At 43.7% G+C, this 24,749-nt stretch overlaps 1 protein-coding gene across 1 annotated transcript; it reads right to left on the reverse strand.

Annotated features, from left to right (window-relative positions):
* Window positions 1-3,915: 3,915 nt before the first annotated feature.
* Window positions 3,916-24,323, reverse strand: LOC134451456 (mitochondrial adenyl nucleotide antiporter SLC25A24-like). Its single transcript, XM_063201938.1, has 10 exons — window positions 23,428-24,323; window positions 21,830-21,956; window positions 18,187-18,274; window positions 15,131-15,242; window positions 9,644-9,802; window positions 8,672-8,824; window positions 8,167-8,274; window positions 6,744-6,911; window positions 6,275-6,425; window positions 3,916-4,164 (listed from the first exon to the last, which is right to left on the reverse strand). The coding sequence occupies exons 1-10, from the start codon at window positions 23,608-23,610 to the stop codon at window positions 3,983-3,985; spliced, it is 1,431 nt and encodes a 476-aa protein (XP_063058008.1). The 5' UTR covers window positions 23,611-24,323; the 3' UTR covers window positions 3,916-3,982.
* Window positions 24,324-24,749: the final 426 nt, after the last annotated feature.

A 24,749-nucleotide genomic window follows, 5' to 3' on the forward strand; every position in this document is an offset into this window, starting at 1 on the left:
GGTATCCACTTTACGTCGGGTCAACGCCCCTTTAGGAGACTGTCGATTAGGAGACCTTCGGAATCTTGAGGTTGAGAATAAATGGAGTCCCCTTAGCGATGTAGATGGCGGTAGCGCACGTCTTGTGCAAACACCACAAAAAGAGAAGAAGGAGACCGAATTTTGAGCACACTCCTTTGCATTGGATGGGCGGGTTTTAACCTATCTTTCTCTCTTAGACGATGTTTGACGAAGGGCAATCATCACATTATTAGCCCATGCTACCCTGCCCTAACCCCAAACACATGGCTCAGAAACACCAATGAAGTGGGCACCCGTGATGCAGCACACTAAATGCCCATTGGGACCCAGTTTTGAGTTCGGTCTGAGTCATGTCCCAACCCTGCCCCATTTCCCTCCCTCATTAGTTTCCTGTCTCCATTTTTACTCTACTTTCTAAATGAGGCTAAAAAAGCACCCCCCCCCAAAAAAAAAAAAAAAAGAGAAAGACACAGCATGTTTACGATCCCATCATTACTCATCACCAGTGACCTCCTGGAAGCACTTCCTGGAAATGGTTTTGAAACTACATTTTATTTCATTTACTGTTATTGTGTGCAGTCGTGCATCTTAAACACTTCAATGTTCTGTCTTTGTGTACTTTCTTAAAGTGCCTGCACAAGTTGTTTTCTTTCATAAATCTAACTTAACCTTTGATGAGCTATTTCCTTCTAGTATTTGAACGCTGCATTTGTAATTTGTATACACATTGCGTTAAGAATCTCAATGGTGCTTGTTACACCAGTGGAGATGGTGGTGATGGATGGAGATGATCTTTCATCCTAGTCTACATTAATTTATCTACTAAATTTCTTAAGTGACTTTATATCTTTTTTTGATGGCAATAAAGCTTTGAATATAAAATGTAAAGGGATACATGTTTTTTTAAATTATATTTATCAAAATGAAGACTATTGTGAATTTCATTGAGCTTTTTTTATATAATTATTTCTTTTCATGTGCCTTTTACACAATTAAATGCCACCTTTGTTATAGCTGAAAAGTGTCCTGTATATAACTATCATCTTGCTGGAATATAACCCCTGCCTTTCTATCAACATAAGTCAACACACACACACACACGCACGCACGCGCGCACGCGCGCACGCACGCACGCACGCACGCACGCACGCACGCACGCACGCACGCACACACACACACACACACACACACACACACACAGACACACACACACACACACACACACACAGCGTGGGTCAGCCCATGTTAGAAAGTGGAGCAGAGGTGTGACAGCTTAAGTACTTACGTGGCTAAAGTTAGCCCAGTGTTTCACCTGGGGGTCGCTAAGACGACCAGCATGACATTATGGGATGGCTTAGGCGTGACCCAAGTCCCCTACAGTAAATTTTGCAGTGTCAATTAAAAACTTGGAAAGAGAAAGAACACTATGAGAGTCAAATTTGATTCACCAAGTGTTGAATTAACTCTGAAAAATGTAGTGTGAGTAAGCTGCTTGTCCCTCGATACCAGTCTCTTGTGTAAACCACCATGTTGCATGCTTAGAGATTCTTAACTCCAGGCTCTTGTGCAAACCACCATGTTCTGTGTCAGTGAAGATGACTAACATCAGGCTGTGCAACTCACCATGTTGTGTGTGTCCTGTATTGACATTGCCGCCATCTATTTCAGCATGTGACACATGAGTCCACTGTTGCTCACAACCTTACATTTTTTTGGCTTGGTTGTTGAAATATGCCCTTAGGCCAGTGGTTTTCAAAGTGGGGGCCGGGGACCCCTGGGGCCCAGGAGGAGGTGCTAGAGGGACCGCAGCAGGTTGGCAGGAGAAGTACAGCACGACAAAATAGATATTGGAATTAACTGAATAGCTAACATAAAACAAAGTAAACAAAAATAAGCTAAGCGATATTGTATCTGTGAACATCATACTATTATCATTTTTATTTTCTATACAGTGGGAGACAGGAGAAATGTTGTGGCTTGGCCCATGTAAGGGGGCCCTTGGCTGGAATATACTGGTATATCCTTGTCATGGTAACATTGGAGGACCCCTGCTTTAGGCTACCATCTACAAAGTTTCAGCCTGAAGACTAATCCTGACAAAACAAACACAAAAAACTGTTTAAGGCATGTAAAAACCAAGGCAGAGTGGTAAATATTAAAAATACTTCCTTTTAATGTAAACAGGAAATTGCTAATTTAACAAAACTTTTTTTCTGGGGGAAAAGGCAAACATTACTGACATTACAGAGATATGGTACAACACATTATATGGCAAGGCACATTCTCAATTCCTTCCATCCTCCTCCACTTCACTCGCTCTCTGCTTCATAGACACAACACAACCCTTTTGTACAGTTTGCCTTTCAAATCACCATGACACCTGTTAGCGTTGGCATTCACCGGCATCCTCATACAGCGAAATCTGTTCATTAAAAGTCCTTCAGTTTCTGTACTGATGAAGGAAATCATCAGAGTTGTGGGACGGAAATGGTCATTTAAAAATATTGAGAGGAACAAGTCTAACCTGGCCATTATTGGCTGTGTGGACATATACTGTGCACAGACTCCTACACCACAGAGTGGACTCAGAGTGTCCTAGAGAAGAGACTAGGTTCAGTGTTTCAATAGTGCCATCATCCCTCAAGTGCTGAACATACAAAAGTCAGAAAACACCCTGTGAGTATGTCTGTGTTATTACCAGAACAACAGTGATAGTGTTGGTGATAATGAGAAGATGCCGCCGCAAAACAGACTTCAGAGCAGCACAGAGCTGTAACTCTTTAGTGTGAGGGAGTGAGCAGACACACATAAAACCATAGCAGCCATATGTCTGCATGGTGCCTAAAGAATGTCACAGCTTCATGACTACATGTGTTCATTATGCCTGTGGACACAGTGAATACGTCAGTTAGCATATTTAGCATGTTCCACAGTCTGTCCCTGTACCAAATGCTTGACTGCTGGTGTTTGGTGGTGATATGGGACTAATCTGTGTCTGTATGATCCAACAGAGTAAACTCAGGTTTTCGTTGAACCCTGGTGGCCAGAAAGAGGCCATTGTGAATGGTGGTTAAAACATATCTACTGTATCTTCACTCTCTCTGTTTTGTAAATATCCCTGATGTGTGTAAAGTGTCACAGACTATGGGAGGAGTTTAGGCATCATCAGGAATGAGACAAATGAAGACGTCTATGGCATTTGCATTAAACAAACATGGTTGCATCATGGTCCATTAAAAAAAAAAAACAGCAAGAAATAACTAAATAACTCAGGACATACTGTAGGAAGAGGATAGATAAAAAAAAATGTTTGGTGATTTTTGTGTCCAAATTGAAACTCAAAATACCATTGCATCACCCCAGCCTGTGAATGCGTGAATGAATTTCTTGCATTCTTTACAAAATGCTTGACTGAGCATTAAAGTGTCATTTTACATCATATGAGTGAAGGTGCAGTAAAAAAAGTGTTCAACATATTCATTTTGGGGTCACAGGTCAGTAGGCTTTGGTTTGGTAATAAACTGACAACTGACATGATTTGAAATGCTCTTATACATAAACATATAACCCCTCTCTTGCCCCCCACCCCCATGATGACACACACACACACACACACACACACACACACACACACACACACACACACACACACACACACACACACACACACACACACACACACACACACACACACACACACACAAACACACACACACACACACAGACACAGACACACACTCTTCAATCACACTACAGCCAACACATGACACAATACTCTCTCCATCACACACACACACACACACACACACACACACACACACACACACACACACACACACACACACACACACACACACACACACACACGCACATACGCACATACGCACACACGCACACGCACGCACACTAAAAAAACCCAATATGTGTAAACAACAACATCAGCGTGAGGTGGGTGGGGTCTTCACTTGGAGATGCCCAGGCCGCTCCTCATGTACTCGTACACCACGTAGCTGATGCTGACGGCGGGGATGACCTTCATGAAGTTGGGCAGGATGCCGCGGTACAGCCCCAGCATCCCGTCGCGCTCGATGATGTTCTTCACCAGCTTATTCATGTTCACCTGCTCCGAGCCCTCAATAGACGCTAAGGGGAGGAGATGAGGAGATGATGAGAGTCAGAGACACACAGGGCTGGACTGGTCATCCGGGCATTTTCCCGGTGGGCTGACAGTCCTCGGGGGCTGATGCCGTTATTGTTTCTTTTCTTCCAAGAGACCAGCCCTTCATTGAAAACGGGTGGCCCATTGGTCTGTCTAGTATTTAATATAGGAAGTGGACTGAGCTGACCATGATTTTGTAGAAAAGCAAGGGGCTGGACTACATGCCTGCCAAATAACTGGGCCGTTTAGCGGTCCCAGTCCAGTACTGGACACATACTGTACACATAATACACTAAATAAAAAATAAAAAAACCTAGAATGTAAACACTGTAGCACACTAAGCCCCCCAAGTTTCAAGCCTTCGATAGATGCTGGTGAGACGATGAGCGACGAGAGGTTATACTACGTTCAGACTGCGCCCTGAGCTGAGGTGACCCAATTTCATTTCTTTCCGGTCTATCTGTAACCTGTATGATATGTTTTATTGACAGTCTGGACACCACCGGTCCGAATTTTACACATCTGACCCAGGCCCTCTAAATAAGTGGTACTAATTGTGATACATATCCAATCTGAACAGACATTTAGAGACACATGAAGGATTTCTGAGCCAAATACTATGGTACACTAGAAATATAAGTAAGGGTTAACGTTCGGCGAGAAGGTCGCTACCGTGGAATAGCAGCACGACAGAGAGAATCTTTAGACCCCGACGCGGAGCGGAGGGGTCTTGTTCTCTCTGAAGTGCTGCTATTCCACAAAACGACCGACTCGCCGAAAGTTAACCCGCTTATGATATGGATATACTTAAATGATTCACACATGGCGGGGACATTTCTTTAGGCCTATTTAATGTGAAGTCTGGGCTATTCTAGTTTTTAATGTCAAAGGATTGTTGCTGCGCAAAACAAAACAGTGCCGTTGTGGAACACCGCTAACAGCTAGGAAGCCAGGACAACAGGTGTTGTCTATCACAGCAGCTGATTAGAGTCTTGTTGAAAAGTCGCTTTAGCAGTGAAAAGTCTTGTTGCCATTGACAGCGGTCTGTTATAGACCAACCCGTCCGTTATCGAAAAATAATAGACGTGCGAACGTTGGGGAGCCCCGTTGAAATGAATGGAGCATTCGACCGATGACGTCACAACCATATAATAAAATAATATAATAAACAGTGTATAATAATAGTAATAATAATAATGGAGAGGAGAACAGTTAGAAACAAATACAATCATCTATCAACCAAATACTATGTCCTCGAAAATCATTTGGGACACAAAATCTGTGTCAGTTTCAAGGATTTTGCCAAAGTTCTGTGCTATAGTCACGGGAGCGAAGAATCGTACAGGAGAGAAAGATACTTCAGAATAAATGGAGTTCCCTTAGCGCTGTAGATGGCGGTAGCGCACTTCTTGTGCAAACATCACAGAAAGAGAAGAAGAAGGAGGGGACAACGCCCCCTTGGGAGACCGAATTGGAGCACACTCCTTTGCTTTGGTTGGGCGGAGTTTGGCGTATCTTTCTCTCCTATATGATTCTTTGACTGAAGTGTTGTCCGTGATGGACTCACGTAAGTGCTTTCTCTATATTCCCTCAGCTCAACAGTATGTTCCCACAGTCCTGTGTTCTCTCTGGATTTTTCTAATATCACAGATTTTTTCCCCCTCAAAAAACATTTCATACTGACAGATTAGGGATTTAAAACTTTGGGGTACCAAACATTTCCGGGTTCACTATAGGGCCCTATGGGCTGGCAAGTAGACTAATTGTTTTGTAGCACGGAATTTCTGGCGAAATCCGTGAAACTGACACAGATTTCGTGTCCCAAAGGTCTGTGTCCATTCCACTGAATTCTGTGAGATCAGGCTGGTAGGTATCTAGCTGCCCACAGGTACTTGAAATGGTGCCACAGCCAAGCATGACACAACACACACACATGCACACCCACTCACACCCACACACCCACACACACACACACACACACACACACACACACACACACACACACACACACACACACACACACACACACACACACACACACACACACACACACACACACACACACACACACACACACAGTGTCTCTTGTCTTACCTTGGGCCTGCATGCGTGTGCGTATGAGCGCTAGTGGGTAGCTGGCTAGCTGGCCACAGGTACTGGAGATGGTGCCACAGCCCAGCAGCACCAGAATCCCTGGGTTAGCCGTGTCCTTAGCATAGTGGGACAGCCAGGCGTTCTTCAGACTCTGAACAGGTGGTAATGACACAGGAGGGACAATCAGTGAGCGAGGAGCAAGAGTGAAGTCGTGACTGAACACACGCACGCACGATCACACAAAGAATGATGCCCAGCATATTGGGGACGTAGCCCTTGTGGAAGGCCTTCACACACATGCACATGCAGGCAAGCACACTCATTTGCTCGCTCACTCATTCGCTCATTCGCTCATTGGCTCGCTCGCTCGCTCACTCACTCACTCACTCACTCACTCACTCACTCACTCACTCACTCACTCACTCACTCACTCACTCACTCACTCACTCACTCACTCACTCACTCCTACCTCATAGACAGCCAGATCTATGCCTGCGTAAGGTATGATGCCCAGTATGTTGGGGACGTAGCCCTTGTAGAAGGCCTTCAGCCCCTCCTTCTTCAGGATCTTCTTGGCACAGTCCGCCATGCTCGAGTACTGGCCAGTCTTCCTCAACGTCAGACGCGTCTTCATCACCTGACGGAGGTCAAATGGCAAAGGGCAAAGGTCAAGGTCATGGCAAAAAGTCAAGTCAGGGGCAGGAAGTCATGAGTTTTTCGGCATAAGTTTTTCTGTAATATCTTGCAAAAATATAATATAAAGGTCATTCTCTCATTTGCAATCAGGGTGTTGAATGGGGTGGAACTTAATCATTATCAAGGAGCGACACAGAGGAAAGAGGCCAAAAGACACAGGAAAGGATGGGGAGGAAGTAGATTGGCTTGGAGCCACAGTGGACTTCACCTCTCTAGGGTAGTGTTTCTCAACAGGGGCTCTACAGCCACTCAGGGGATGTCGGGGAGCCCAACAGGGGTGTTGAGATGGATACAGCCCAGATGGGGCGGTCCTTAGTAGCCTTTGGATGGCATTGTTCCATTATATTTCTTAAAGCGGAATTCACCTTTCAAACAATATTGTGCCCCATCTCTGTATTAGACCACATTATAACAGGGGATTATGTAGCCACTGGATATAATGTCTTTATATTGGTGATTTCAAGCATCATCAAATCACTAAAGGGGTGGGAGACTGATGATTATCATGAGATCAAAGGGGCGTTGGGAGACTGATGATGAGATCCAGGGGGCGTTTGTTCAAAAAAGGTGGGAACCACTTCTCCAGGGGAACCTCAGGTGGCCATCAGTGCAGCTCAGCCCTGTCTTGGTTGGAATAGCTAAAGGCAGCACATGGACATGCTAGGGATCTCTAGCGGGAAAGATATGTGTACACCTTTAAAGGGACACTGTGTGAGATTTTTAGATGTTTATTTCCAGAATTCATGCTGCCCATTCACTAATGTTACCTTTTTCATGAATACTTACCACCAGCATCAAATTCAAGTATTCATTATGACAGGAAAAATAAAATTGCACTTTTCATACATGAAAAGGGGGATCTTCTCCATGGTCCGCCATTTTGAATTTTAAAAAAGAGATATTTTTAGCTGCAAAAATGACTGTACTTGGACCACACTAGAAAATATTTGTTTAATACTTAGTAAACTTTCATGTAAAGATCAAATTTGGCAATAGGCAGCTCAATTTCTATAAGCAGCATAGTTGCAGTACCTTTTTTGACCATTTCCTGCACAGTGTCACAGGAGGATGAAGACCACACACACACACACACACACACACACACACACACACACACACACACACACACACACACACACACACACACACACACACACACACACACACACACACACACACACACGTGCTCTGCTCACCTCCATAGGGTAAATGGCAGTCTGTGCAGTGGCTCCTGCGAGGGATCCGGCCATGAATCTCTCATGAGGCTTCACCTTGCCTGGCTCCTGCCCTAGCAGCTTCTTATACTGGGGGCGGAGCAGAGGACATGTTTGTATTATTATTTATGTATTCATTTTTGTCATAAACAACATAGTAATAATTTTAAAAACCATAATATCACAATATCATAATAATAAAGTAATTGCCTAGCAACTATATATACTGGGGGAGGAGGAGAGGACATAATGCCATTAATGTTGTTAATTGTTGTTGCTGCTGTTGTTAACAACATAATAATAATATACTGTAATATAATATTACAATATAATAATAACAATAGTAATACTAGTTCCTTTTTATATATTATAAAACATGGGAGACCTCCATTACATGCATGTTTAATTCACTCACCATGAAAGCAATAATTCATTAATAGGTCTTTGCAGAAGCGTGCTCATTGGCTAATTGGCTTAATTGATGTACCTGTTCATAGGCCATGAACTTGATGGCGGTCTCGGGGGCGATCTTCAGGACGTTGACCCCATTCCCCCTCCACAGACTAGCCACGCCCCCCTCTTTCACCATCTGCTTGAAGCCGCCCACCAGACTGATCTTATTGGTCTTGGACGAGTGCACCTGAAAAACATGCACGGTAATTATGATGAAGGTGTGTGTGTGTGTGTGTGTGTGTGTGTGTGTGTGTGTGTGTGTGTGTGTGTGTGTGTGTGTGTGTGTGTGTGTGTGTGTGTGTGTGTGTGTGTGTGTGTGTGTGTGTGTGTGTGCGTGCGTGCGTGCGTGCGTGCGTGCGTGTGTCTGTGAGTGTAGGGAAACCAAACAAACTTTTGGGTAACACTTTCTATGAAGACCATACCTATAGCACGTTATGAGCACATTTATATCAAATTATAATTACTTGCTTAATTACTTACTTATTATGACTGAACTCATGATGCTTCGTGATCTTAATGATCTTAATATAAAGATATTAACCGTTATGAATAACCATGAATCCAATTATCTTATAATGTTTTATAAATTCAAGGGTGTTATGAGTGCTCATGTCTGGTTATCAACTACAGGCTGCCTGATGGGGCTTAAAGTACATTATGAGTACCGGTACGTATACTCTTCTATGCACAGACCTGGATGATAGAGATCCAGGTAGTGATGATAGTGATCATAGATAGTGTTACCAACTTGGGTTACTTTTCAGCTATTATTATTATTTTATTATTATGTATTACCATTTACAAAGTAGTTTATATTAGATCATTTTTTTTATCAATTTTGGAAAATCGTTCAGTGCCGTTTTGACATGAGCCCTATGTGCGGATCATTTCTTGGTCATTTTTTGAATGTCAGTGTACCCATTTGTGTGTGTGTGTGTGTGTGTGTGCACATGCATGTGTACATGTATGTACGCGGGTGTGTTCACGTGTCTTTGGCCGTGCTTACCTGCATGAAGACCTTCATCCTGTCGAGTGGTGCAGTGCCGGTGCGAGACACGGCTCCTGCCACGGCCCCCGCGGCCAGCTGTTTATACCACACCCCCGTCGTCTTCTCTTCCTCCGTAAACTCATCTGGGATTGTCAGACTGTCCCCAATGTCCAGCACCTGAGACACACGGACAGACATGTCAATACAATCCCATAAGCACAAACACACACACACACACACACACACACACACACACACACACACACACACACACACACACACACACACACACGCACACACGCACACACACACACACGCACACACACGCGCGCACACACACGCGCACACACACACACACACACACACACACACACATACACACACACGTGTTGGAAAATCTCAATACAATCCCACATGCATTATTACCAACACATACAGAGTTTTTCATACTTTTTTCAACCAAATAAATGGCTGAGAAAGCACTTCTATGTCTCAAGAAAGATAATTTGGTCATCGCCATAAAGACAACATTGACCTTTTAATAGGGCTTCGAACTGGTTCAAGGAACGAAAACGAAAACCAGGAACTTTTTGTATTTTACAGGGAACAGAAACGAAACCAGAAACGTTATTATTTTTTATGTTCTGGAACGGGAACACTTATTTAAAAATAATGGTAACCGGTTAATACCGGTTAATACCGTTCCTCAAACTAAAAAAAAAAGTCATTATTTTCCTGCGCACGTTACCATGACGGCTGAGGTTCATGTCCTGTGTGACATCAGACATTCTCTGACTGAATGGAGAGAGAGCTGTAGATTACAAAGTCTTCACTTCTTAATTAAGAGAAACCACTGTCATACAAAAGGACAGAGTTTGCATCGCAATATTGTAAGACATTGCAGGGAAGCGCGTGTAAAGCGCACCAACAATGTTCAGCGTTATTGGGCATCCTTGGCCGCTTAAAATATGCACAAACTCACAATGTCCATCATAGTGCTCCCCGTGACCCAAGTCAGCGTGGAGCGCACATTTTCATCATTGAGGTTTATTCTCTGCTTCTCCGCTTAGGTCGTCCCTGAATGACAAAATTCTGGAGGATATTATTTTCTTTCGCTTGAATAAACAGTTTTGAATGTAGGCTGACTCATTTGCACTTCCGTCTTTCTTGGTTTACGTCAGTTAGGCCTATGGGGAGTAATCAGCTGACAGGAACGAAATTAACCGTTCCGGGAACAATATTTTTTGGTTCTAACCGGTTCGGGAACGTCAATTTATTGGTGGAACAAAGAACCGGAAACGTTATAATTCCGTTTCTGTTCGGAACGGAACGTTTGGAAAAAAATAACGGTTCAAAGCCCTGCATTTAATAGGGGTCGTGTCTTAAGGAGTTAAGGAGCTTGACTTGCAACCTGGTGGTCAGTGGCTCAATTACTGACACAGACAGGAGGGAGGGGTCGTGGGAGTGTGGAGGGGTCTGAGACGCCCTGAGACCATGACACCATTTTCTCAAACACACACACTGTCCTGAGCTTGACACTACCACCACCCTCCCTGCTCCCCACCACACACACACACTCCATACATAACAACACCACAGAGAGAGAGAGAGAGAGAGAGAGAGAGAGAGAGAGAGAGAGAGAAAGAAAGAAAGAAAGAAAGAAAGAAAGAAAGAAAGAAAGAAAGAAAGAAAGAAAGAAAGAAAGAAAGAAAGAAAGAAAGAAAGAAAGAGAGAGAGAGAGAGAGAGAGAGACAGACAGAGACAGACAGAGACAGACAGAGAGAGAGAGAGAGAGAGAGAGAGAGAGAGAGAGAGAGATGCTCTTATGTGTTATGGGATATACTGACAGTACTCACTGTACAGCAGAAATTGTCTAGATATGAGTTCATGTTTTGGTCCATCTCTTGAGCAGGTTTTTATATTAAATTGAGAAGTTCAGTTTAATTGTGTCCCCTGTGATTAAAATGAGCAATGGGACTGACATCTTAATAAAAAATAGTCTAATATCTTGCGATTCTAATAAAAAGGACAACACCTTGCCTTTCTGGGTCATGGTAGGATCACCTGGAGTTAAGGGTCAAGGTATTGCTCAGGTTCATAGCAGGCTATGATGACCTACCGGCAACACACACACACACACACACACACACACACACACACACACACACACACACACACACACACACACACACACACACACACACACACACACACACACACACACACACACACACACACACACACACACCACATTCAGTCTCTTTTTGAAACCTTGACCTGAGCATCACCTTGATCCTACAAGTAATCCCACAGGACTGTTTTACGTAAGCATCTCCTTACATAAGGAAGGAAGAGACTGGCCACTGATGAGATCTCTTCTCTCTTCTTAGACATTACTCAACACATTCACTCAGGGCCAATTGGAAAGCGACTCTCTAGCTGTTAATCCGCCTGCAGGTCATTCAAGAAGCCAAATACACTCTTTCAGGTAATACGATCCATAATAATTTCATTCTTTCTCTTTCACACTTTGAACTGTGTGTGACCATGTGCTAAACAAATGCTGTTGCTACTGCTATTGCTTTCCCAAACAGCACACATGGCTTTGACAAGGCCTACAGATCCAAGTCGCGTGCAAAATATATATATATTTTTTTCTGAAGGACCAACCACCTGAGTGTCATATACTACTGGATCGCACTTTTGCTCTTCAACCACTAGACCTTAAGTACTGCAGGAGCCTGTTGGTTAGGAATATTGCTGTCGGAATGGCTGCATCGTCATCATATATAGTTGAAAGCTGGAAATGACCAATAATGAGGAGAAGACATAATCACATCACCCACAGCTTCTTGGACAATCATAGTTTATCTTTCCAGTTTTGCAATCACTTAACCTGACCAATTGTCTACGGGACAAAGGTCAACCTCATTGGGGCTTGGCACAACAGAAGTACTTTGCCATTTAAACCAATTACAACAGTCAAATCATTAACAACTGGGTGGCACACACACACACACCCTCACCCCAGCTGACTAATCATGGCTCTGCACATCTGTGAGCAGGGTTGCAGACACATGCACTAGCCAACCGATGTGCCAACCTATGGCACTGAACACAATCTTATCTATGAGATATCCTGCCTGTGTCGCCATCACCAACCTGTGGGGCACAGTTTGCCAAAATTGGCTATTTTTTGCAGAGATGTTCTCCTAATAATGCTGGCCACCTATGGGACTGTAGAATCACCTACACTCTCAAATGAGTAGATCACGTAATGACATCCCATGAAAACAATGTTGCTTTAAGAGGCAAGGCTTTATGCAACAAGTTATACTAGGCAGAAAATGACTTACTGTAGCTCACAACATAACCAACATATGGGAACACACACTCAGTCACCATCATCAGTCCCTACCGCATTCATCTGCAATACCACATAACCAATTAAGGGAACACGCGTTGCAAGCCATTAGGACCTACCATGTCCACCTACCACACCCCATAGTCAATTGCAGTCACAAACTTAGTAACTCATCAAATTTAAAACCTACCGTGTTCACATACAATACAATCTAGCCAATTATGAGAACAAACCTAAGTAAGCCATTAAATTTAGATCAAGTCCACCTACAATATCACACAGCCAATTATGGGAGCACACTTAGGTAACCCATCAGGACCTACCACTTCCACCTCCACTTCGTACACTGTTCCATCCTCATCCTCGAAGTCGATGAAGAACCACTGCCCCTTTGGCGGCTGCTGCTGCAGCAGTGCCATGGTGCGCCGGTGCGGCTCCCGGTGCCAGCGTAAGTGCCCTCAGCGGTGCCAGTGCAAATGCCCCGCCAATGAAGTACTGTAGTTCGAATACCACCCTGACTGATACGCAACGCAATGTCACAGGGCCCACTGCTAATCCAAGCTCTTTCTTCGCCGTGGGTTAAGAAGTTCTTGGATAAATCAATGGCCAGAAGTCCTAAACTCCAAGGGGTCAATTGCCTCTTGTCCTTGTGATGAAGGACATAAAGGTCTTTGACTCCACTATCTCAATCACGGTCTTCCTCCTTCCTCCTAGCACTGCTTATGCCTTGTTTACAAGCCCTTGATGAAATATGATGCACTTCTGGTAATGTTCAGTACCACCATTGAGTGTCCGTTGTTAGCCAGACCATCACCATCTCAGTGTCACTGTATCTTTTGCTATGTTAACTTCAAACTACTGTATCTGGAGATCTGGCCACACCCACCTTGACAAGGATTGGCTTGTCACTTGTGCTTCCACGGCCCTTTATCCAATAAGTGCTCTAATCTACCCGCACCTTAAATTAGCTGTGGTGGTTTTCTCTCGGGTGAAGACAACAGGCCTGAACAAAGAATGAAGAGTGACAGAGAGAGAGAGAGAGAGAGAGAGAGAGAGAGAGAGAGAGAGAGAGAGAGAGAGAGAGAGAGAGAGAGAGAGAGAGAGAGAGAGAGAGAGGAGAGAGAGAGAGAGAGAGAGAGAGAGAGAGAGAGAGAGAGAGAGAGAGAGGCAGACAGTAATTTGCCAGAGAGAGATACTGGAAGGTCGGCCAGTGGCAGAGGGCATTAAACACGTGGTGAAGTGCAAAAAACAAATTTCACTGACAGGCACTGTTTAGCAACCTTCAGTTGTGTGTGTGTGTGTGTGTGTGTGTGTGTGTGTGTGTGTGTGTGTGTGTGTGTGTGTGTGTGTGTGTGTGTGTGTGTGTGTGTGTGTGTGTGTGTGTGTCTGTGTCTGTGTGTTAGAGTGAAGACAAAATCATTCTCGTTACGATAAATGGCAGAAAAGCTGCAACTCGGAGGAAAAGTGGTTTAACTTTCGTCTTTTTGATGGCTGGCTTCTAAAGCGCTACAGAAATGCTAGCCATCAGCCCATTCACTGTCAGAAGATTAGCTACAGGATTAGCTCCTTATTATCTGTGTGTGTGTGTGTGTGTGTGTGTGTGTGTGTGTGTGTGTGTGTGTGTGTGTGTGTGTGTGTGTGTGTGTGTGTGTGTGTGTGTGTGTGTCAATTAGAGAGAGAGAGAGAGAGAGAGAGAGAGAGAGAGAGAGAGAGAGAGGAGGATGGAGAGAGAGAGAGAGAGAGAGAGAGGGAGGGAGAGAGAGAGGGAGAGAGAAGGCAGGGGAGCTCTTTGACTTAATGACTCCAGTGAGTCAGCATGGTACTCTTCATTCATAAATGTGTGTGTGTGTGTGTGTGTGTGTGTGTGTGTGTGTGTGTGTGTGTGTGTGTGTGTGTGTGTGTGTGTGTGTGTGTGTGTGTGTGTGTGTGTGTGTGTGTGTTCCTAAGAAGGGTGAGTAACATTAGCACATGGAAGTGAATCTGCCCTAACATGTATAGTAGTGGATGAGTAACGAACAGTCTGGGGTGCAAGGGTTGTTAAATAATTAAAATCACATACAAGCACACATGCATGAACACACGCCAACTCACGGCCACACACTGACCCACGCCCACACACACACACACACACACACACTGACCGTGGAGTGTTTCCAATAGCGTAGGATGTCCTGCAGGTTGGACGCTGCGCTGAACAGGAAGTGCTCCTTCCACTCATTCCAATCCAGCGTCATAGTGCCGTCCACATCGATACTGTCGCCATAGAGACAGGGGGTGGGAGGACAGGGAGAGGAAGGGGGAGAGAGAGAGAGAGAGAGAGAGAGAGAGAGAGAGAGAGAGAGAGAGAGAGAGAGAGAGAGAGAGAGAGAGAGAGAGAGAGGAAGTAGTGATTGGCAAAGATGAAAGAGAAACGGTTAGCTCATTCATGTTTCATTTTTATTACCAGTGCTGTATTTGAGTTGGAAAAAGTCAATCAATTTGGAGAGATACGTTTTAAAATGGGCAACACACACACAGACACACACAAACACATGTCAAAGAAATGCACGCACACACACACAGGGAGAGAAGCGAGTCACCGTATTTATTACTTCAAGATTCAAGGAGTTTATTGTCATTGTCAATGAAGTCAACGAAATTGTGGGTGGAGCAACAACACTGCGTAGTTTGAAGTAGGCCTATAGAAGTAACCAAAAAGAAGTAGTCAAATAAAGTCTAAATTCATGAAGTATATCATGAAGTATTATAAATTACAGTAAATAATAGTAATAATATGAGTAATAATACATTAATCAAGTAAATCAAACAGTACAAAAATGAGATCCCTTCCCTGTTACACTGTCATTATTACTAAATGTAATTCCACCGATGACTTAACTGTCAGTCTGTTACATGGTAGGTACAGTAGCATGGCCAACTCGTATTTAGCAATATCTGTTATTGATTAAAAAAAAATATTATGACTTTAACGAGTAGTCTTCTCACCATGTCTGCTACTCCTTGTGTTATCCAGATCAAAATAGTCCTCTACTTCTGCACTGTTGTCCATGTCTTCTCGTCAATAACGATATCCTTAGACAAACGAGTCAACTATACTGTGCTCTTTCCTATGCAGTTTCTTTCCTGTTCATCATTACTATTACTACAATTAGTAGAAGTAGTGGTAGTACATTAGCAGTTATAATTGCTACTATTACTACTATTACTACTACTGCTACTACTACAAGAATTACTACCACTCTCGCTCATACTCCCTTTAGACACACACACACACACACACACACACACACACACACACACACACACACACACACACACACACACACACACACACACACACACACACACACACACACACACACACACACACACACACACACACACACACACACACACACACACACTATGAGGGGCCCCCATGGTGTTATCAATCATTGAGCAGCATGCTCCACCCAAAACACATGACTCTTGTCATTGCCATATCAGCAACTTCTAGGACACATTTGACCACTTTCATGACATGCTCTAATGGGAAGATTTGCAAATGTCTTCGCAAGTCTCAATAGGAACTTTCGAACATTTACATACAAATTTGCATTCAACTCCTGGGTGCATACCATTGGCCAAACAAACTGTCTTGTGTGTATAGGCTAATTTTGGAATTGTGGCCCCTTTGTGCAGATGGGTTTGCCGGGCCCACTCATTGCTTGCTGAAAAGACTCAACTACATCAGAACAACATTGCTAAGCCTCTCGGTTACTACGTAAATGTTGGTCATTACAATTTTTGTGATAAGGTTATCACAGAGGCTCTACGCAAAGTGGTGAAGCACAAAAGTTCTTCCCTCTGAGATTTCACATCCATGGCCAAACGGTTAGGGAGAAGGTCTGTAGATCAGATGGTTGCTGGTTCAAATCCCTCACTTTCCTCTCCCTACACCTCAATCCATCTCTGAAGTGCCCTTGAGCAAGACATCTAACTTCACGTTATTTCAGGGACTGTAACCAATACCCTGTAAATAGCTGTAAGTCTCTTTCGATAAAAGTGTCAGCTAAGTGTAATGTAATGTAACGTAATGTAAGGAAATGAGATGTGCTCATAACAACTTGGGGCACACATTCATTAATGAACACTTCTCAAGTTTGTGTTAAAATCTCATCCTCAAAGGGTGTGTAATGACTTTATTGCATTCTGACAATACGTGTACTTCAGTAGGTGTGGTACATGTCTTTCTCCGGACAAAAAAGTATTTCAAGTCCACAATGCATTAATTTAACTCGTCCAGCCACACATAGTCATTTCCACAAAGCTGTGTGTAAACAAAGGCTTAGGATTAGTCTATCCTCTAGTGGACAACAGTTGTAACTGCATGCCAAAGCAAAAAACAATGGGGGTTGGTAATATGATCTGTCGGTGGCTCCTGTAAGCTGCCAGCTGTTCCAATCCTCCCCTACTACACCCTCCTGCTCATGGTGGTACAGCAATGAACATTTCAGATTCATGATACTCTTGTTGTACTGATATGAAGTCTGGCAGGGGTCATGCACTTTTGCGTTCCCTCACAATAGTTTTGCATTACATTGCATTACACTATATTACGCTTAGCTTTATCCAAAACGGCTTACACAGGTCATCAGCGAGGATGAGATTTTAACACAAAGTTGAGAAGTGCCCGTTAATTAACGTGTGCCCAAAGTTGTTATGAGCACATCTCATTGCATTACATTTACGTTACATTACACTTAGCCGACACTTTTATTTAAAGCGACTAACAGTTATGTACAGGGTATTGGTTACAGGCCCTGGAGCAGTGTGGGGATAGATGCCTTGCTCAAGGGGACTTCAGCCATGGAAGGGAGTGGTAGGAGTGGGCATTGACCCTGCAACCCTATGATCTACATTGCAACTCCTTAATCATCACACCCTGGTTGCTTTCCTATGCAAAAATGTTGCCTTCCTTTGCAATACCATTTACCAAAGTTTTGTGAGGGACCACAAAAATATTTCTTCAGTATTTACCAGTACTAGTGACAAAAGTGTTATTTTAACAAAACGTGCTTCATTGCCATTCAGAATGCCGCCCCTCAAAGAGTCAAAGAGCCTTAAGGGTCTTATGACTCATTCACATTGTGCAATGATGAGTCAGAGGAAGAACTGAAAAAATAAAGAAATGAAACCGTAAAATGAGTTTAGCTACCTCTGTAGAAGCTTCTGGGCCTGTTCGTCTGTCACTCCCACTCCCAGGTCGGTCAGAGACTGTTTTATTTCCTTGTAGTCGATCCGACCTGTGACAAATAAAGTATCCATAACATTACATTACATTACACCTAGTAAACGCTTCTTCCCTTAGCTGGTAACAATTACTTTTAGGTACTAGTATTGAGTGGGCAGACTGGCTACAGCTTCAGCTGATTGAAGCTGTGGCAGCAGGTATGTAGAGAAATTGGATGTAAAAGTTGAATGGAGGTCAGTCTGTCTGTTTTTCTGCCTGCAATGTCTGTGGTCATCTTCAGGGGGCTCCAAACACACAACATCACCAGAGCTGTACAATACAATACATGAATTATCACGTGCATCTAATATAGGGCAGGGGGCCGGGCTGCCATCTATTACTGCTCTTGTTAATGTCCTGCTTTAAAGCAACACTACCTAACTTTCCTGTTGAGTTTCACTACAGGCTGGACATGGAACTGCCTCTTTCAAGAGAAAGTGTTGCCTCCTCTAAATTTAGTACAGTTGAGGCCACCGCATATGAGCTCTGACAAAGTGCAGAGCATTGCCCTGACAACATTCGATTTCATTGTTTTAAATACAACACCACACACCAGCGCCAATGTCCACTGACATCAGCTGTTGATTACGATTGAGCACTATTTTTGTGCAAGCCGTTTGATGGAATCCATTGTTAAATCTTTTTTGGTACATTAAGTGTCCCGCCAGTGTGCGGGGGTAACCAAAATTGTCTGAATTGATATTGCTCCTCAATGCTGTCAGAAGCGACGAGTAGTGGCCTTTACAACCCAAAGACAGTTTCACTGTTAAAGTGGATTTTGAGGTATTTTCTTTAACAGAATGGCTACAGGCTAATTGGTTGTGTCTGGCTTCTTGTGGAACAGATTTGTTGGTGCCCTGCAAGACAGCACACACACACACACACACACACACACACACACACACACACACACACACACACACACACACACACACACACACACACGTTACCAGAGACGTTCTTAATGCAGAGACGGCCAACTCGACGTTCCTTCCTGTTTCACTTATGACGTCGGCCACGCCCCTTTAGGAGACCTGATAGGAGACTTTTATAATGGGCGCCTATGGGCGAATCTGACTTTTCCACGGATACGACCAATGCCTTAATTCATGGGCGGAGCGATGGGTTTAAAAATTGTATATCTTGCGAGCCACATGCCTTCTCTACATTCTGAAAATTTAAATTACATCTCAGAATTAATTTTTCACAGAGAAAATCGACTTTGTTTGACGTCTAGTGCGGGCCACTGCCATGGAATGCAAAGAATGATTGACAAGCTGTGCAGAATATTTGCTTTGCGTGAAAACAGGAGCGGTTGATAAGGAGCCCTGCATTAATTGACGTTTACTTTTGTTTTGTTGTTACATTGTAGGCCCTAGTTCACGTCTACTTTGCACGTCTGTTGTGAAATAGTAGCCTAATTTCGGCAAATTATTATGCTCATTTCTGCACGTTTCAGTGCTGTGCATAAGTAGCCTGTTTTCGCCGCTCCCCAGTCTGTCCACGGGTTTACAGCCTGAATCTAGTGAGACACAATAGCCTACCATGACTGCAAATAAATGACAACAGTTGGATGGCAAATGCATAGGCCTACATTGGGCTACAGTTTTATCGACTTCATTCAATAGGCTACTCTTTGCAGCAGTCTGTGTTGCATGACACTTCAGCATCATCTCATCCAGTCAACTGTTAAACGAAATGCAGGTTGCGCCAGACAGGGCAAAAGTTAGCGGAGATGGCTGGTTAACTCGGACATTAGCCTATAGCCTATTTCGCAAATATTGTATTAGTAGGCTAGTTCAGATAGCCTACACCGCGCTCTTCCATGTGGTGCGTCTCCAGTTGAATAAAGGTGAGAAAGTGGATCGCACTCCGGTTCTTCTTTTTTTTTTACATAGGCCTAGCAGCAAGAGTGTAGGCAAACGTTTTGGCTGCTGCCTTCGTCAGTGTCTCCACTTCTGCTGCTATGTTAAAAATAAAAAGATGAAAAGAAGAACCAGAAGTGCGATCCACTTTCTCACCTTCTGAGTTATTCAACTGGAGACGCACCACACGGAACAACGCGGTGTAGCCTATCTGAACTAGGCTATACTACTTCTGCAACTGAGCCACACCAGCAGCCTCCAATAGGCCCATGTCCTTCGAGACGCTAAGTTAACAGACGCAAGAGCCAAAACTTTCACCTTCAGCGCAGCAGAAAGAACAAAAATCCTGTACTATCCCGCAAATATTGGATTAAAAACCGTGAATCTTGACATGAGAAAATAGAGGATAGGCTCAACGATGCACTAACGAGATGCAGGATACGAGTTTGATAGCTGTAGGTTCTCTCTCCAAATGTTCGAGTTTGGCACTGCATAGCCGCTCTCTGGATATTCTCGGTTTTTATCAGGCTATTGAGCGATTTTTAGACATGCATGTGCAGCGCAATGTTTTAGTCAAAATTTGGTAGACCTACAGTTCCGTGCACTTGGATCCTCTGAAGGCACGATATGAACGCACATGTGTCTAGAACAACATGCCATAGACGGGAATAATGACAGCTGAGGTGAATATGGTTACATTACGCGCTGATCATGGATTTAAATAGCCTTGTCTGTTTAGGCTACCTGAAGCACGTCATGCTTCTGCATCAGCCTACATGTCGGCTCTGTCTCCAGTGCAGACTTCAGTGTGGTCCAGTTATGATCCTCTCCTTTCTAAGCACGATATGAACACAAAAAAACGTCCGTGTAGTTGTGTAGCACAATAGGCTATATTTCATACGAAGTCATGACCACGATTGCATGAACTTGATTACATTTAATTTAAAATTATACACGAGGTCATGTATAAACTCAAGCAGCACGTCTTTCATAGTGAATGTAGCCTAAATAATTTGGTTGGACATAGGTTACAATTAAAAAAAAAAAAAAAACCCTAAGCCAGCCACACAAGTTTTAATCATTGTGCCGTCTTGTCATGTCGTTCAACCTTGCATGAATCAGGTGGCTCTGTCTGCAGGCACTTGATTTTGTTCACAGTGGCTGTATTTCTCACGTCTATGCCATCTAAAATATCAAACGCATTTTGATTTAGTGCAGAGACCACGGCAACATAAAGTTATCATAGGCCTATTAAGTTGCCCAGGGCGGTCGGTTTTGTAAAATAGTGCGTGATGCTGCTGTTAAACGTTGCCTGGCTGTTTCTCTGACCGGAGTTCTCCCGGCGCCAGCGTAGCAAATGAATTTAGGAAACGTGATTGGTTGATTCTGCGCTGGTGTTCGATGATTGACAGTTTGGCCACGCCTTTTTAGGAGACCAGAAGTACTTGGTTGGTGAAACATTCCATCCTATTGTTGACGTCACCAGCTGGCTATCTTTTTAGAACAGAGAATCTTTGACGTTACTAATGTGACTTGTTGTCTTGTGGGTGCAGGTGTGTAGTCAGACTGGACTTGTCACTTCATTCTGCTCTCTCTGTCTCTCTCTGTCTCTCTCTGTCTCTCTCTCTCTCTCTCTCTCTCTCTCTCTCTCTCTCTCTCTCTCTCTCTCTCTCACTCTCTCTCTCTCTCTCTCTCTCTCTCACCATCATTGTTCTTATCCAGACTCTTAAAGGTCAACTTGAGTTTCTTCTCGTGCTCCTTGAGGTACTCAGAGAACTCGTTCAGGTCCAGCCCCGAGCTCTTGTCAGCATCCCCAGACGTCATTATTTTCTGTTGAAAGTCAAAAAGTGAAATGAGGGGACTAAAAAATGCATATGCACATGAGAGCATACATTTACCCCCCAAAAATCCTATTCTCTTTAAGTCACTCCGTTCGAGTGTCCCTCCTGTGGGAGGAGAGGGACACTCTCCCTCCATTCCTTCAGAGAACCGGGGACATATACATGTCCTAATGTTCTCTTTCAGTCACTCCATTCGACTGTCCCTCTCCTCCCATAGGCCTCCATTCCGTCAGACAACCGAGGACATAATACATGTCCTAATGGTTTTGCTACTCTGCTTTCTTTTGCTATGTTTGTTTCCAAATGAACGAAACAGAGTTGTGATATTGTATTTTGAAGGTTCGGTTGACATGTGACTTAAAACGTCTGCAGGAGGGTCTTTCTTGGATTATTGTTCATAGTGCACTTTTCTTTGTTGTGTAGTTTTTGTTTGTCATAAGTCTGCTCCTTGGCATGGATAACATCAGTAACCTACAGGTGAGTGTAAGAGTGTGCCTCACTTCTGTTCCGGAATGTCTGCCTGCATGTGCCTGTGGTATGTGTGTGAGAGACACAGTGAGTAAATGAAGGAATGTGGGTGTGTGTGATTGCCACAAGACTTAAGGTCACAGGCACTACCTGTAGTAAAACCCCACCTTTAATGTCCGAGGGTAAACACACTTTATTGATACACTAAATGTCAATCAAATGATTAAATCTAGCATCTGCACATGTATAATCACATGCAGTACAACAGGGGACAAATCCTGTTGAGTAGGCTAAGAGGAAACATCACTTTCTGGTGCCATTCCTAAGAATATTGATCACTGATGGACATGTAATGTGATTGATTGATGGCATTTCACCTCAGGTTTGTCCTCTCTGATAACAGCTGCTTAGTGATTCTGATAGGCAAGCGTTTTGACATGCAAACTCTTTAAGACTAAAGTACAATTCTTCCAAAATAATCCAGCTCCTTTCATTGAGATGATTCTTTTATAGCCAGAGCAGCCAAAAGTAGACCTACAGTCAGTATTCCCCCACTGTCCTTCCAGCTACACATGCCTTTAGATGCATGCCATGTTAAAGCATACTATCTATCTATAGATATTAAATAGGGGGAGTGGGGGAGGTGGCAAAGTACATTTGGAGTTAGTTAGTAGATCGTTGTTACTGTACAGCTGTTTCAATATGCTATTAAAACAGTTTTTGTTCAGCAATCTGAGCCAGAGCCACCCAATCCATGCAATCGTGGCTGAAGCCACACAAGACAACTAGAGTGCCAGTGGTGATGGGTATCATGGGGACTGCCATCATAAAGGAAAAACACTGGGTAGAAGAAAATGGGGGAGAGCAAGTCCAAAGTGTAGGCTAAAATGTGCTTTGTCACTTGCATCAATCAATACAAAAGAAAATTGAACAGTCAGTCTTAGTAAATGATCTATAGGCCTAGGCGATCATCTGAATAAGATTTTCGTTACCTGCGCAGCGCCTTTGCCGAGGTATACCCCCATGGACGACAGGCCCGCTTTCAGCTCTGACACATCCACTATCCCATCCTTGTTGGTGTCAAGCTTCGCGAAAAGTTCTTCGTATGACTTGGCAGTCGAATCGCTCACACAGTGAGCATCGGAGAAAAAGGCTTTGCGGAGAGCGTGATACATGTTGCTTGCTGAAAGGCCGTGGATTTTAGCAAATTACAAATAGGCCGAGGAGATTTTACCGCAGAGGCAGAAGAGAAATCTGAAAGCAATCAGGAAATGTTCAAAGAGTAGGAAGAGAAGGAGGCGCACAAACTGCAGCTGCCAAAATGAAAACTCCAGCGCGTCACTTACTGCATGTATGTTTCGGAGAAAAGCTGCCTGGTAACGCCATAAACGCCGTTAGAGATAGTAAAAGGACATTTATCAAGCCGAGTGTAAGCTACTGTAAAGTAAGAGGAATGTCTGGGTTGGCAAGCGGGGAGATGTGGGTGGGACCAACGGGTAATTTTCTGCCTTGGCCACTGCCTTTTCTACGCTCACGCGGACACACCCTATGCGTAAACACGCTCGTGCCAGAACCAGCATTACCACAGTTGGATAAAACTCTTGTTTAAATCCAATGAACTTGGCAGTCAGCATATGAACACGGTCAGTTGGCAAACTTTGGGTTTGTTGTTTCGATTTACTTACATCCCCTTAACAGCGCACGCTTTCTTTGAGTAGGCCTAGGCCCTTAATTCAGTTTAAAGTTGATTGTCATTTGAAAACTATTTGGATCAGAAAACTCAATTAGTTTTTCTATCCTTATTGGACTCCTTAAATACACGGTACACTCAAAACGTTCTAGTTTTATCTTTCTAGTTTTTGAAAACACACGCGCGCGCGCAACAGCGCTCTATGTGCCAGCTGACTCACAAGATACCAAACACAAACTCTGCCCACTGTTCAACAAATCCTGGGTTGTATTTATAGACTTGCCATATCCCAAACCCCAAAGTGGGAAAGTAGAATGGCATTGCTCAACCATGATGCTGCCATCTACTTAAATATGTTCGCCACCAGATGGCACCAAATAAAATGGCATCCTCCTCGCCGTTGCTGGTAACACAACAACACCACCAACCCATGTACTTGAGAGAAAATAAACATGACATTTTCCCTCTTAGAAAATCTACCCAAAAACAAAACAAAAACTTACGGAAGTTGAAATCAGAAAGTTGATAGATCATTAACTAGGCCTACTTGGCTAATTCTGCCAGGTCTGCTTCAAAGCCAAGTAACACACGTGGCCAGTTTCAAGAACCATCCACACCAAATAA

The sequence above is a fragment of the Engraulis encrasicolus genome, chromosome 6, assembly GCF_034702125.1.
Source record: "Engraulis encrasicolus isolate BLACKSEA-1 chromosome 6, IST_EnEncr_1.0, whole genome shotgun sequence".
Taxonomy (NCBI): Eukaryota; Metazoa; Chordata; class Actinopteri; order Clupeiformes; family Engraulidae; genus Engraulis; species Engraulis encrasicolus.